The 14,694-nt window shown below is 37.6% G+C and overlaps 1 protein-coding gene across 2 annotated transcripts in view; it reads right to left on the bottom strand.

The window, feature by feature from the left end:
• The window catches only part of CLTC (clathrin heavy chain), a 63,112-nt gene extending 52,775 nt beyond the window's left edge, over positions 1–10,337 (bottom strand). The window contains exon 1 of one of the 2 annotated variants that reach the window (XM_039885795.1): positions 9,940–10,337. In XM_039885795.1, the coding sequence (XP_039741729.1) occupies positions 9,940–9,981 (42 nt within the window). In that variant the 5' untranslated portion in view covers positions 9,982–10,337. The remainder of the gene's footprint in view (positions 1–9,939) is intronic. The other variant, XM_039885796.1, reaches the window with a different exon arrangement.
• Positions 10,338–14,694: the final 4,357 nt, after the last annotated feature.

Raw genomic sequence — 14,694 nt, 5'->3', positions numbered from 1 at the left:
AAAACATACTTTTAAGTGTGAGTTCAGTGATTCAGCTCAACCATATCACTGATGCACACATTCAGGTTATTTTCTACCTTACCTATACTGACAGAAAACCTGCTAGAAAATTAGACATGCTGTTGTCAATCATTTTTCTAGTCAGATCAACCATTTAAAACACTTAAGTGCTACAAGTTACAAGACGAGAACCATTTTATTTTACATTTGAGTCACTGGAATATTTCCTTCTGAACATAAAGCCAAAATTTTCAAGTTAAATTGAGTGAATGAAATAACACTCAGCACGAAGACTTACAGGCTATCTCAAAATCATATAAAAAATTCAGAGAGTTCAAAACAACATTAAAATGATTAAATGACTAAGATTTACTTTCTATTAACACCTGTTGAGAGTCTATTATTTGGCAACTTGGTATCAATTCAGTATATTATAACCTGTTACTTATCAGCAGTCCCCAACCTTTTTGGCACCAGGGACTGGTGCTCTTATGAGAATCTAATGCCTGATGACCTGAGATGAAACTGAGGCGGTAAAGGAAGCACTGGGGAGCAGGTGCAAATACAAATGAAGCTTTGCTCCCTGGCTCACCACTCACCTCCTGCTGTGTGCCTCGGTTCCACAGACTGCTACCGGTCCACAGGCCTGGGGGTTGGGGACCCCTGGCTTAAGTACAAGTTTTTCATTAATTGCCTCCTTTGTGTTAAACTTTTAAGTTTATCATTATTACTGAGGTAACAACCTATACGGAAAAAAAGTTTTAGGCTTAGAGGGATTTGAAGGTACAATCTGTAGTTTATCTGTAAAAAGAGGGGAAAAAACTCTCTATCATCTCAAAACTCAATAAACACTGTTTCTCTGTGTGACGATCAGTGTTAAAAACTAAGATTGTTTTGATTTTTGGTCAAGAAGAAGGTGTGCCTTGGATGCTTGTAATTTTTTTTTTTCCAATTACAGCTGACATTCAATATATTAGTTTCAGATATATAGCATAGTGGTTAGACATTTATATAACTTACGAATTGATCACCCCACTAAGTCTAGTACCCATCTGACACCATATATAGTTATCACAATATTATTGACTATATACCTTATGCTGTACTTTACATGCCCGTGATCATTTTTATAACCGGCAAGTTGTACATCTTAACCCCTTCTCCCTTTTTACTCATCCCCTCAATCCCCAAGCCATCATCAAAATATTCTCTGTATCAATAAGCGTGTTCTGTTTTGTTTAGATTTTTTAATTCATGGTACTAAAACTTGCCCACACTGAATCCTTTAATCTTGCTTCTTTCATATCAGGAAAGTTTTACTCCATTGTCTGAAAAAAGCTTCCATTCCGATTATTTTGGTTTTTATAATTCTTAGATATGTAAACCTATTCTGTCACACCTCCCATTGTATTTAATCGTGATTTCCCTCTAATTTAAAATATATATATATATATATATATAAACCTTCAAGTTAATCTTTCACATTGCAGATTTCCACATGGGCAATTCTGTTCCTGCCTTCAGGATCAACGTTTCTGTACATGCTCTGTTGTTCCAACCTTTCATCTCCATGGGTCTGTTTGTATTATATATCAAGTGTTGTTTGCACACCATGGATGATGCCAACAGTTTTCTAAAATTCTCTTTCCCCAATTTTAGTGGGGAAAAAAATCTTTTAAGTATTTCCTCCAGTCTCTTCCTACTTCTGTAGTACTTCTTCCAATAATCGTACATTTAAACAATTACTGAGCAGGTACTGTATGCCAAACACTATACTAATACAGAGTATTCTACCATAAATGAGATATGGTCTCTCCTACTCATTGTGTAACAGACACACAGCAATTACAATGGTACCAAGTTACAAAGAGGAATGCCTAATCCAGATATATGTGAGGGTATACATAGTATCTCCAAAGAAATGGAAATGCTTTAGCAGGCCACACAATTTAAGGGCAGGACTACAAAGCTTGGGAAAGAACCCACAACTAAAAATATTGTATATACCCAAATAGAGTATTTATTTTCCCAAGTAGTCTATTCCCCAGACACCCCAAAAAAACCTTTTGGCAAGTGTTGGAAAGAAAGTGAAAAAAACTGGAACTCTCATACATTGCTGGTGGAGATGTAAAAGGGTGCAGCTGCACCCTTGAAAAACAGTTGGGCAGTCCCTCAAAAAGTTAAAACAGAATTACCAAACAACCAGCGGTATACATCCAAAAGAACTGAAAAACAGGTATTCAAAAAAAGCCTTGTGCATTAATGTTAACTGCAGCACTATTCACAACAGCCAACAGGTGGAAAAAACCCAAACATTCATCAACTGATGAAAGAACAAATAATATGTGGCATATCTATTCAAAGGAGTATTATTTAGCCATAAAGGAATGAAGTACTGATACATAATACAACATGGTTGAACCTCAAACATTATCCTTAGAGAAAGAAGTCAGACACATATTGTATGATTACATTTATAGGATCAGGTAAATTCAGAGAGACAGAAAGCACACTAGTGGTAGCTAGGGAATAAAAGGACTGCTTAATGGACATGGGGTTTCCTTTTGGGAAGATGAAAGTTTTGGAACTAGGTAGAGGTGACGGTTGTACAACACTGTGAATGCACTAAATACCACTAATTTGTTCACTTTAAAATAGTTAATTTTAAGTTATATGAATTTCACTTCGATTTAAAAAGGCTTTTGGTCTCCTTAAACTATAAACTCCTATATAATTATCTAATTCTATAACATATAATTCCATTAATCACTGGATTAGAAAGTTATAAAAAACTTGGAAATTTTTTTTCTACTTTTCACATTTCAGAAACCATTTTATTCAAACTCCTCATATGCGGTTTTTACATCAGTGTTTTCATTAGCACTGGAAAATCACCTCCAAAGTTTTTTTATCCATTATGGTACCATCATGGGAATTTTATAACATGCCTCAAAATCTATTTGTATATTATGAGTTGTCTTTTCACTTGCTTTTGGATTACGATCTCCAGAAACGTATCACTAGTGGATTGCTTTTTGAGAAATACATAAAATGTTTGCTTATAACATCTAACAGTTGTTAATTGTGAGGCCATACACAGAGGAATAATTATTAGACGTGTTAAATTTACCTCTTACCAATCCAGATACTTTCAAACAATGAGATCTATTCAAAGTCAGCTCTTTGCCAAGAAGAGTGTGTATAGTCTTTCACTTTACTCTGTCCACTTTGGTGGTTTTTAAGACCTCTTTCTTCAATGAGCACCAGGTGAGAAGTAGATGAAAGCAACTCTCAACTCAATTCTCATTTTTTAATCTACTGAGATTCTGAGTTTCAATAGATATGGATCAACAAAAAATGCAATGCCCAGGACCCCCAGTGTGTATGAGAATTCTTCCCTTCCTTACTCCAGAAATGGACTGAATGTACGAAATGAGAAGGAAAGTCTGGTGTAATTCCAAGATCCTGGCTTCAATAACTGGGTAGATAGTAGTTTTTTCCTTCAGCATGTATATATGTTCAACTCGACTGGATAAAGGGAGACTTCCCTCCAGCATAAGGGCTAAGAACTAATATTTGAGTGTCTGTATCATTATGATAAACACCAACATATACTATAGCCCCACTTAACAATTACCAGAAAGTATTACTTTAATAAATGAGGAAGTTGAGAAAAGCTAAAAAGACAGAGCTTGGATTAGATATCTGAGACATTTTCCACAACAGCACTTTGTAGAATTTAGTGTGATGAAATGGTTTTAATGGACTCATTTTCTATTGTTTCAGAAATAAGTTTTTAAATCTGCTTTACTTCAGAACTTAAAGAAAAGTCTTTATTTACCCAATGATTCAGAACAGGAAGTACTAATATTACTGGAAGTCCTGCCTCTAAAGCACAACTATACAAGTTTGTAATCATTTTCCCCTCTGGTTATGCTATTCGAACTGAGCAAACATGTTCCACTCCCACTTTCCTTCTCCCCTTACCCCAAGCACAAATCATCTTCCTTGAGTTCAAGTTTTACATTAGTATAAATACAAAAGAATGAATAATATAGTAAAATAGAAAGCAGAAGTTTCCTACTTTCACAAACGGCTTCAGACTGAAACACAATCATTCTCGTTATTAAGGAAAAGTCTACAGAGAAGTTTAAGAAGTTCAGCCTATGAGAGGTATATAGATATTCTTAGTTTCAAGTTAACAAAATGAGGAGGTCCCAATCATTCTGCACAATTTGCTACTGGGAACTTGAATAAAGCCCTTTAAAAAACATCTAAAAAAACCATTTAAGGCACAGAAAAATCAAATATTGGTTCGTTGGCCCCTACTTTTCTCAAAATATAAAATCTACTGACCTAAAAACAAACTACTAGTAGAATGTGTACATCAAAGAACACAACATAGATACAAATTATGATATATTTTGCAGTTAAAAATACAGATCATTCACCAAATGAGGAACTTGCCACACTGAAAGAACAAATACTGAAGTCTGACCACCCACTCACTAGCTGTGTGACTCTACAAGTTAACTGCTATGAACTTCAGTTTCTCTATTTGCAAAATAAGTCTAACCCTACCTACCTGAAAGGATTATCATGCTAACTGAGATCATGAACATAAAATATTTAGCATAGTTCTTGGCACACAGTAGGTGCTCAAATAGCTATAATGGTGAATTTATTTTGACCTTGTAGATTTCAAGGCAATTAAAATTTGATGGATAGTTATTCCTTCTAAAGTAAATTATGTCTTTCATAAAACAAAAGAGACACAAAATCCAAGTTTGACAGATAGGTTTTGCATAATACATTCAGACCCAAGCCTCTTGACATCCCCTTTGAGTTAAGAGCATTAGCCACAGGCACTTGGCTAATAGGGGGGACAAAAGACACAGCTATAAATTTTGCTATGGTTTACAAATTGATTTTATGAAGTAGCTTTAGCATAGCCTATATGTAAATTAGAAAAACAGCCTCATTCTAATATACAGGACTAAAACATGAATTCATTTCCTATCTAAGTAAGAACACTTCAACACCACCATCTTACAGAAGGACATATACGAGAACAAAGGCCTGACTGGTATTCCACATGGGTATTTTATCAGATATGATTAGGTTTCTCAAATATATCTGACCAAGGAACACTAATTTAAAATGTATCAATGAGTGCTCATGGGATATAAAAAGGATTTTAAGAACTCTTCTGGGCACAGTTTTAGAGCAGTATCCATTCTGTATCATACTAATATTTGTATTAAATTCTGCACAATGCCAAACATTCAATGACATCCATGGTTGCGATTACATGTGGACAGCCTTTGTCAACTAATCAGTGTAAACTTCAATGCAAGCTGCAATCGGTCTTGTTCACCAGTTTGTCCCCTGGTCTAACACATAACACAGCTGCTGATACGTGGTAAGTATCAAATCTTAGGTGGGTACCAAATATTTATGAACCATAAAAAGCTAATAAAATATTGTGCCACTGGTTCAGAGATGCTTGAATAAAAAGTACTGGACAAAAATTATATAACTAACAATTAATGCTCTGAGAGTGCTACACCAAGTACTTTCACATACATGACCTCAGATTGCCACAGTAATTTTAATTTTGCCTTTTACAGAGAAAAAGCAGCAAGAGGTTAGTCTTAACCTGTGTTCTCCGATAGTGTAGCCACATTTCACAAGCTACATGTACTGAGCACTTATAATGTGGTTACTGTGACTGAATTTATTCTAAAGTTAAAATTAATTAAACTTAGTTACTGATGATCAATTATGAAAAACTTATGTATGTTTGGAATAACCTTGGGTGGCAAATCTGCTTTGCCAACTGTAAATTTTATAAAAGCCAAATAAAGATCAAATATTTCCAACGAAAATAGGGTCTGAATTAAAATGTGATGTAGGTGTAAAATACACATCAGATTTTGAAAATTCAGTAGCCAAAAGAAATGTAAAATACGCATTTGAAAATTTTATATATGTTGAAATTGTAATATTTTGGGTATATATATATATAGTTTCATAAACATACTGATTTCATCTACTTTTCATATGGCCACTTGAAAACATAAAATTACACATGTGGCTCTTACTATTTTTCTATTGGATAGCACTGATCTCGACAACCCCCAAACTCCTAATCTACTATGCCACATCATTAATTCCATTTTAAACCAATAGAAAAAGTCACTTCTTGAAGCAAAGTCCAACAAAAAAAGTACACTAGGAAACTGTAACTTTTCTTCTTAAGGACAATCATTCTTTGAAATATTTTGTGTCAGACGACCTAGGTTCAAATTCCATTCTGACTCTGTGTTCCTTTGGGCACTACTCTGAGTCTCACTTTCTTCAACAGTCTGAGAAAGATGTCGGTGGGTTAAGTGAAGACCTAAAAGCACCCAGCCACGTTTATAGACTATAACAGGCTCTCACAAGAAGTCTGCTGCCCTTTCCACTCACTAGTCACTGTTCATCATTACCACTTCCCCAAAAAAGAGACAGCACTTTCTAACAATGAATGTTTTAATTTTAGCTAAAATGTTCTAAACAAATAAATATGGGTAGCCAGAAAAATCTTCTCTCACAAAGCATATTAGTAGAGCCTATAATTGAGCAGTCTAATGTCAGACAATAGCCTTTACATTTAATTTAAAATAAATAAAAGTAAAAAATAAAATAAAATAAAATAAATAAAAGTAAAAACTTAGACCCTCTGCCACACTAAGTACATTTCAAGTGCTCAAAACCCCTATGTAGCTAGTACAAATTTCATCATAAAAGTTCCATTTAATAGTAACTCTCAAAAAGCAAAAACCACATCACTAACAATGCCAGAAAAAACATCTTGTTAAACATAATTTAAATATCATAGGTTAAGCTTCCTGAAATCATGTATTTCAGTGCACACTAAAATAAAAATGATTGAGGTTCTACACTGACACAGTTTCATGTCTTAAATTATTTCCTAAAGAGTGAAAGCAGTCACTAGACTCAGCCACGCCCCCCTGAGCCTAGTAAAATGACCATTAGAAAAATTCTGAAAAACGTGATACATCTTAAACATAGAAGCTATTCCCAGATAGACTGCAGCATAATTCCAGGCAGTATGCCTCTTCCAGGCAGTACAGTTAAGCATACATCATATCCCAGTTAATACTTAGCACTGCTGTCTCTTTGCAAACCAAAACAACCAATCAGCTCACAACATATTCCATGCCTGCATTTATGAATCAAAGGGGAAAAAAGGGCAGTGGTGTTATCAGGTGACCAAGGAACCTGGGAAACAGTGGAATGTGTCAACTGGCATAGAGATAATATGCCAAGAATTCAGAATTGCAAGCATAATTTTATATGTAGCCTAGGATTTTTTTTTTTTCCAGAATCTGCAACTCTAGCAATGTCTTGCTCAAACAGGCACTCATCTGTTAACTATTAGCCCAAACATCCAAAAAAGAAAAACAAATCCTTCATAACTTATAATATCAACATTCATGTGCTGTGGTGCCGACCCTTGATTATATAGATCCTTCAGTTGGCCAAAGCAGTTACACAGTATAAAAATAAATTTACAGTTCACCTTTTGAAGCTTTCACAAGCTAACTCTACACTCAAGTTCCTCAATTCTTGTTCCCAATTTTTATCCTAAGTATTTCAGAAAGTTTTCTGCTACTTAACAAACTGGCAGTGACCCAGAGGTCAAAGACCTAAAATGCCAATTAAAATAATCCTATATTAGTTTTTAAAAAGGAAAGGGATAAAAATGAAAAGTCAGCAATATATTATCATCATGAAAGAGGTTGGTGATCAGGACTCTTCCTGCGATTAATCATTATCAGCTGGAGTATACAGTCACAATAGCAAACTTAAGTTTAGGCATGGCATATTACTTCAAAAAATGGATGACTGAATTATTCAACTATATTTGCAAAGATGCTTTATGCTCGTATCTTCAAATTATTTGAGAAGGAAATGGCTTCACTCAAGTATCTGCAGAAATTTCAAATCCCTTATAAATCAGACCCACCTTAAATCTCTCTTCAATTAGTGACAAGGTTGGATTCCAATCTTTGGGATTTAACAATTCTAGTACACTCTTTAATAGAAATGACAAGCTATAGCTCAAACCACCACTAGTCAAGAAATAAGATTTACTAGTGGGCTATACCTCTGCCTTGTAAACAGTAAATTGTACCTGCTTCTCTTGCATATTTTACAAACATGTCTGCAGAAATATTATATATTAGATGCACTTCAGTATGAGAAGCTTGTGTTTTCCCTCATAGCCAAGAACATTATTTTCCTAACCCTTCACATTCATTTACAGCCCACTATAACAGAAGTAACCACAGCAATTAAAACTTAGATTGAGCACAAACAATAATGTCTGTGTGTTCATTCTGTCACTTAACGTTTCTTTAACCTTATAGTATTCCAGTACTTCAGATGAGTTATCTGAAAACCACAGGTGACTGAAGAAAGTGCATTACTTGACTCATTTTGGGGAGGGGGTAAAGATTATTCATTACATTTTAATACTTAAAAGAATTTCTTGCTGATGCAAGCAAAGGTGATAATAACTGTAAAAAAATATGAAATTTTGTTACTGATAACCTGATTATTAAACTCTTTTATTAATAATAATCCTTTATGTGTTATACCAATGGGAGAAAATAAAATTAGCCTTTGGTAGTACAGTGTCCAATGGATCACTAATACGAGTGTCATGTCAAACTAGGGCATCTTTTATCATTATGAAATTAGCCCTTCAGAAGATTAAGCTGAGGTAGGCCTCTTTAAGGAGTATTTGAAGAGAAATAAATTATTTCAGCCAAAGTGAAACCAGAATTGGTGAACCAGGAAAACTGGACGCTCAAAAATGGCTTAATTCAGTCATGCCTTCCAATGATCACCTGCCTGGGCCCTCCATGGGCATGTTGCCAGATAAGACAGTATGTTGCCTACAGGATAATGCACCACAGGGAAGAATTCTAGAACCTACTAAACGGAAGCCAATTACAAACCAAATAACCTTGCATATCTTAGAGCAGGTGTGCTCTATCCCCAGGGCTCTGTTCAATTCCACGCAATCCTGAGGGAGGGAGGTACTCACGCCCACAACTACGTGCTAGACTTCAGCAGACCCCAAGATAACCTCTGAAAAACTCTTCCTAATCTTCTAGTACCAAACAAGGGATAAGTGCCATACCACCCGCCGAGATATCAAGAAGGAAAAGATGGCGAGTTCCCCTAGGGACCTTGACCCCACACAGTGTGAGATTGACACCGCCCTGAGAAATACGTCCCCCTATTCTATCCTGTTCCTTCAGTGACTTTCTGTTCCTACTGCCTCGGGGATGGCAAGAAGTAAGCCACTGCTGTTTCCCCCAACCCCAAGGGAAGGTTTGTTTCTCAGTTGAGAGCCGCAGAGAAAGGAAGAAAAAAGGCTGCTCCTCCCCAACCCACCCGCCCTACAACTCCAGGGTGCAGACACTATGAAGGAAAGGGAAGAGCAATGGGAGGTGACAACCACGCACTGGCCTAGGTAATGAAAGCCTTGCTCCGAAAGAAACACGGGAGGATCCCCTTGCTCCCCAACCTACCCAAATGAATGAACTGAATAAAACGAGGAAGGGGGAGGTGGAGTTAGTATACGCAGTTCTTGCCATCCAGGAAGCTAAGATAGAGAGGCCCTCAAACCCAGGACTAGCTTCGCTGCCCTGTGGACCCCGACTCTCATCCTTTCCAACCAAACTCCACATCAGTTAACCCTTTAAGCTTTCCAAAATAACGCTCCCACCCTCCATCTAGCCCAGACACCGATTATCGCCCCCCCCACCTCCGATCCTGCTTTTTGTTTGGGCCCAGACTCCAACATTTTTCTTCTTACCACCCTCTCCAAAACCCTCACCAGCCCGGGCCCAGCCGCACCTGGAGATGCTCCTGAAAACGAATTGGCAAAATCTGGGCCATGGCGCTGTCGGGGGTATGGTCTCCTCCTGTCACTGGGGCTGCGGGGCAGTGGCTGCCCGGGCTCTCCAAGGGAGAGGAGGAGAAAGGGGACGGGGGAGGCTGGGCTCAGCAGGATACTCTCCGGGGACGCAGGAAACTGGCAGGCAGACGAAATAGATTGGGTCGGGGGCGGAGGCTCCAGGGTCCAGGAGAGCCGCAATGGCGGAACCGGGCGCAGCGCAGACTCCGGAAACGGCTGAGCCCTGCGGAGGGATCCCGGCAACAGAACTCCGCCCAAGTCACCTCACCCCCTCCATCTTATGTACCCCTCCACGGCATGCCGCGGTGCAGCCGGCGCAGGAATTCGGGACGCAGTGCGCTCAGACCCTCCCTGCTGCGACACGAGGGTAACTGGAAGAAACGAAGGGACTACTTTTTTTGGACTCATCACTTTCCCTAGCCTCCTGCTTTTCCCTCCCTCCCCACTTTTTTTTTTTTTTTTTTTTTTGCATTTTGCCACATCATGCGACTAGGGGCGACCGACGTCATTTCCGTGGGCGCTTTAGGTCCCACCCACGTACTTCCGGGTGCACGTGATGCTGGTCGGGACGGGTCGGCTGGTTGCTGCCAGAATGCGGACGGAGTCCTAAGGAGATGTGGAGTCTCCTGGGAATGCAGGAACTGTTGGACCGCCGTGAAGAATGGTGGTGGTGCTCTCTTCCCCTGGGGGCCCTGCCTGTTTAAACTGACTCCCTTACGAAGAGAACGTGGCGTGGGTAGATGGGCCCAGCCTCCCGCCCTCTCCGTGACTCAGGGAAACGGCCTCCCTGCAGAGCGCTCTCTTGGCAGCTGGCTGCAGCACTCCTCCCCCGCCTAGTTTCGTGTAGTGGGTGTTTTCTTACATCCCAGGGAGGGGGTAGTGAAATGGGGTTTAAAATCCTCTCTGCCCTTTTGCACGCCCTTCTGACCGTTGGAGAAGCTGACGCTTGGATTCTAACTAGAACGAGCAGTCTCTTCGGATGTTAAGTAATTGGCTCAAAGGACAGTGAAGGCCATTTCTGAGGCATCTCAAGCTGGCCCTGTGATAGCTTTTCTTAACGTTTCTGCGGACATTTTGGCGGACGTATCAGTCTAGTAATTTGTCCGGTGTTTAAAGGATTTGAGTATCATAAATACGCGAAAGAACTGGACCAAAATTGTAGGATATTTTTGGCCACATCAAATAATTAACAAGTCTCAAAAATTTAGATAATTAAGTTAAGGATGGTTTGTAAAATCTTAACGTCCTTCCTCGGTGTGATTAACGTACAGTCTTGGAGAAGGGGATTAACCATTAGTGGGACCACCTTAATGTTGCTTGTAAAATAGCAGTGTTTGGGAACGTAAAGCACTTCAAAGCTGGAGTATTGTGTCGTTTAACAGCATTACTGTACCTAGGGTATTTATCGAATAATAACCCCAGTACTTTATTGCCAAATAACCTGTAATATTTCATAATAGCACAAATACAGTAAGTAAAAGACAATAGTTCTGTGCCTTTCATCTTGATAATGGGATGTGATTATTTTTCCAGAAAGATCTTGACGAAAAACTCAAATATACTGTCTTTTAGTGCCCTTTCCAGATCAACAAAACATTACTAGGTATAAAATAATTGTGTGTATTAAGCAGTTTTGCCTAGAGAAGTCTGCTTAATTATTTACATTGCTTTTAATGTTTTTCCCAAAATATATCTCACATAATGAGGGAAGGATCTTTGACAGGTTTGAGAGAGCAGAGAATATTCTGCAAAGAAAAGCCTTGCCACCATGTCATGAGAGTGAATACTTAGCTTGGCAAAATTGTATTTTGTTTTGTTAAGCCAAATTATTTGAAGATGGTCTGTATTCTGCAACATTCGAAATGACCTTTCTAAGACCAGTTAACAGCTGCTTTCAATCCTTTATGCAAATAGACAAATCCTAAATCAAAAATCTAAAGGAGTTAGTTTTATTACAGTAAAAAGCTGTAGCTTAATCAAGTAACTTTTCCAATCTCAGAATCTGGGATACAAGAGCTATGAGTAAGCAACCGAAATTTTCTTTAATAACTGTCTTGCATTTTCATGCAGACCTGTAATTTAAGTACATTTAGAATCCCCAAAGCAACTCATTTCAGCTTGAGTATTTGGCGTGGAATATCTAACCAAAAGTGCGCTGAGGTTGTGTTAAAGCGACTGCTGTGTCATCACACAGAAATGTTATGAATGTATAGTTTTCAGAAATCATTTAGGGAGAAGAAAAATAGATTACAATATACCAGCTTATTTTGAATACTGTGTCCTTCAAATCACTAAATCCAAAATTTTTCAAGAGAAAGAAATGGTCCAAATGATAAAAAATTAAAAAATCAAACCTGTGACTTTGAAAGATCAATAATTTCGGCTGAGGTAATAAGAGAGCTTTATATGGTAGTATGCTGTTCTTGTTAATGGTGTAGAGGCAGAAAAAAAGATTGTCAGTCCTTGGTTGAGAAGCCCCAAAGGCTGAATCACAGTTAACAGATACCTGAGCAGAAACTGAATGGCTTTGTTTTCATGTACTATTTCAAGTTAGAGAAGATAGCCTAATAAACTAGAAAACAAATGCTGGGTGCTTTTTTCCTCCCTTAACTATGACAAAGTCTTTTAATAAGACTGCTATTATAAATGTATCATCATCCTGGCTTTTTGTTTCAAAAAATATTTTAAGTAAGGTAGCCATGTCTATAAAAAAAAATGGTTAAGCTATTTTTTAGGAGAATGTTCAATAGTAAGTCCTTACTCTGAGTCACAGCAATTACCATTAGCAAAAACTGCATTGCTCGTCTATTTTGAGGAGTGCCAGTTTTTCAAAACCTATTTTATATTTTATGCCAGTAACTATGACATATATATGTATATAAAACCTCCAATGAGAATGACAGCTCAGAAAAACTTCATTGTAGAAGATTCGCCCTGTGGTTGTTCACCCTCAAGCAGCCCCTGAATTAAGGCCCCTGCATTTTAACTTGACCTTTTAAAAACAGCGTGTGCTAGCTGCATTGCAAAAACCACAAAGTCAAGTCATTTCTCAAACATTAAGAGATTAATTTTAAAGCAGATCTTTAAACCTAATCCACTGTACCAAATATTTAAAATTCAGATTTTAATGAAACCAAACAAGGCATAGTTTAGCATTACCCAAGTAAGATAAGTGGTTTTGCCATTTAAACAGCTTTGAAACATCTCAGTCCCCTAGGGCCAATGATATGAATCCCAGCAGGATTAGATAAAGAGCAGAAAATCAAATGCCCAGTAAGTGGCTCAGGTATCAGTCAACATACAGTACCCACTTTATTTTGGCCCTGTACAAGGCAATGATTATAGGCAATGCTCACCCAAAGCAAGAAAAAAATTTTCGTGGCCTTTTTTAGAATGAAATGGACCAAATTGTATTCAATATCATTCACTCAGGCTTGTCCTAAACCTAATTTATGTAGACAGGTTTTATAATGTATCATGGATGGCAATAAGATCTATAGTGACCCTTTTATTCTTTTTCAGGACTGAGCATATTCCAGGTGAAGAGCCAAGACTAGCCTTATGGGAATACAATCTGGAATCTGGTCATATTTTATAGGCCCCTGGCATGTTTTCTCAAGATTAAATCAGATCCCAGCTGAGCAATGAAGAAGCTCATAACATTACCTTAAAAAGTCACCTCAGGAAAGTTGCTTCAAATATAGTGATACACAGAGCATTGTGGATAGAAAAACCCAGTGTATAACTCTGCTGATCTATCTATAGGGAGCCAGATGCCACATCACAACATCCTTTTCACAACCAAAAACAAAAGTCACAAGAAGTTTGAGAGGCTCTACAGAATGAAGGGGCAGTGAGGCTCAGGGCAGGGGAATGATTATTAAGGGATATTTTCCCCCTCCTTTCTAAATATGTAGAACTTTTTCACTTCCTATAGTTATTACTGTCTTTAATTCAAAGCAAGCAATGGCCCACAAACATGTTCTCTCAGCAATCTCACAATTCTGTCACACTACAGAAGTAGTTCCATGAGTAGCGATGCATATATGCTGCCTTATTATGGTAGTAAACTACTTTGGTGTGGTTAAGGACTGAGATTTGGTAAACCAAGTGTTGGTTAACTCAATAACAAAGTTTCAAGGAAGTTACTTTAAGTCAACAAATACTTTTCAGTACATGCAATGAAAAATACTCAAATGTTAAAATCTTTTGAAAAGGCTTTTTAAAAATGTTTTATATGGGGAAAACAGTTCTAAATCTTAAAAAGGCCTTGGTTCATCACTGTGAAGTTTTCACATAGTACTCTTGCAAATGTAGCCTGATCTGAGTATGTACTAAATTTAGGATACATTAGAAATTAGTTTTTTAAAAATGTCATACTTCAGTGTGTCATGACTGATAAGTGGATTATGTAAAATGAACCAAAAACCTGGTTACTTTTCCTGATTGATCATATTCCAAATAACCGTGAGTTTAATGTTGTACAGTATACAGCCATACAACTACTATTTATTCCATTAACACTCCAGCAATGAAAAATATGTAGTATTAATATGAGCCTACCTCATATTTATTGATTTAAATTTTTTCTTTTTCTTTTGAGCCAACCCTGTTAGCACCAAAGGATGAAAAATGAAAAGGTCTCTTCAGGTTAGGTATGCCAATATAAAGCTTTCTACAGGGTGAAAATGTAA

This window comes from Pteropus medius, unplaced genomic scaffold, assembly GCF_902729225.1.
Source record: "Pteropus medius unplaced genomic scaffold, Ma_sr-lr_union100, whole genome shotgun sequence".
Lineage (NCBI taxonomy): Eukaryota > Metazoa > Chordata > Mammalia > Chiroptera > Pteropodidae > Pteropus > Pteropus medius.
This window is presented reverse-complemented; position numbering and strand designations above follow the sequence as displayed.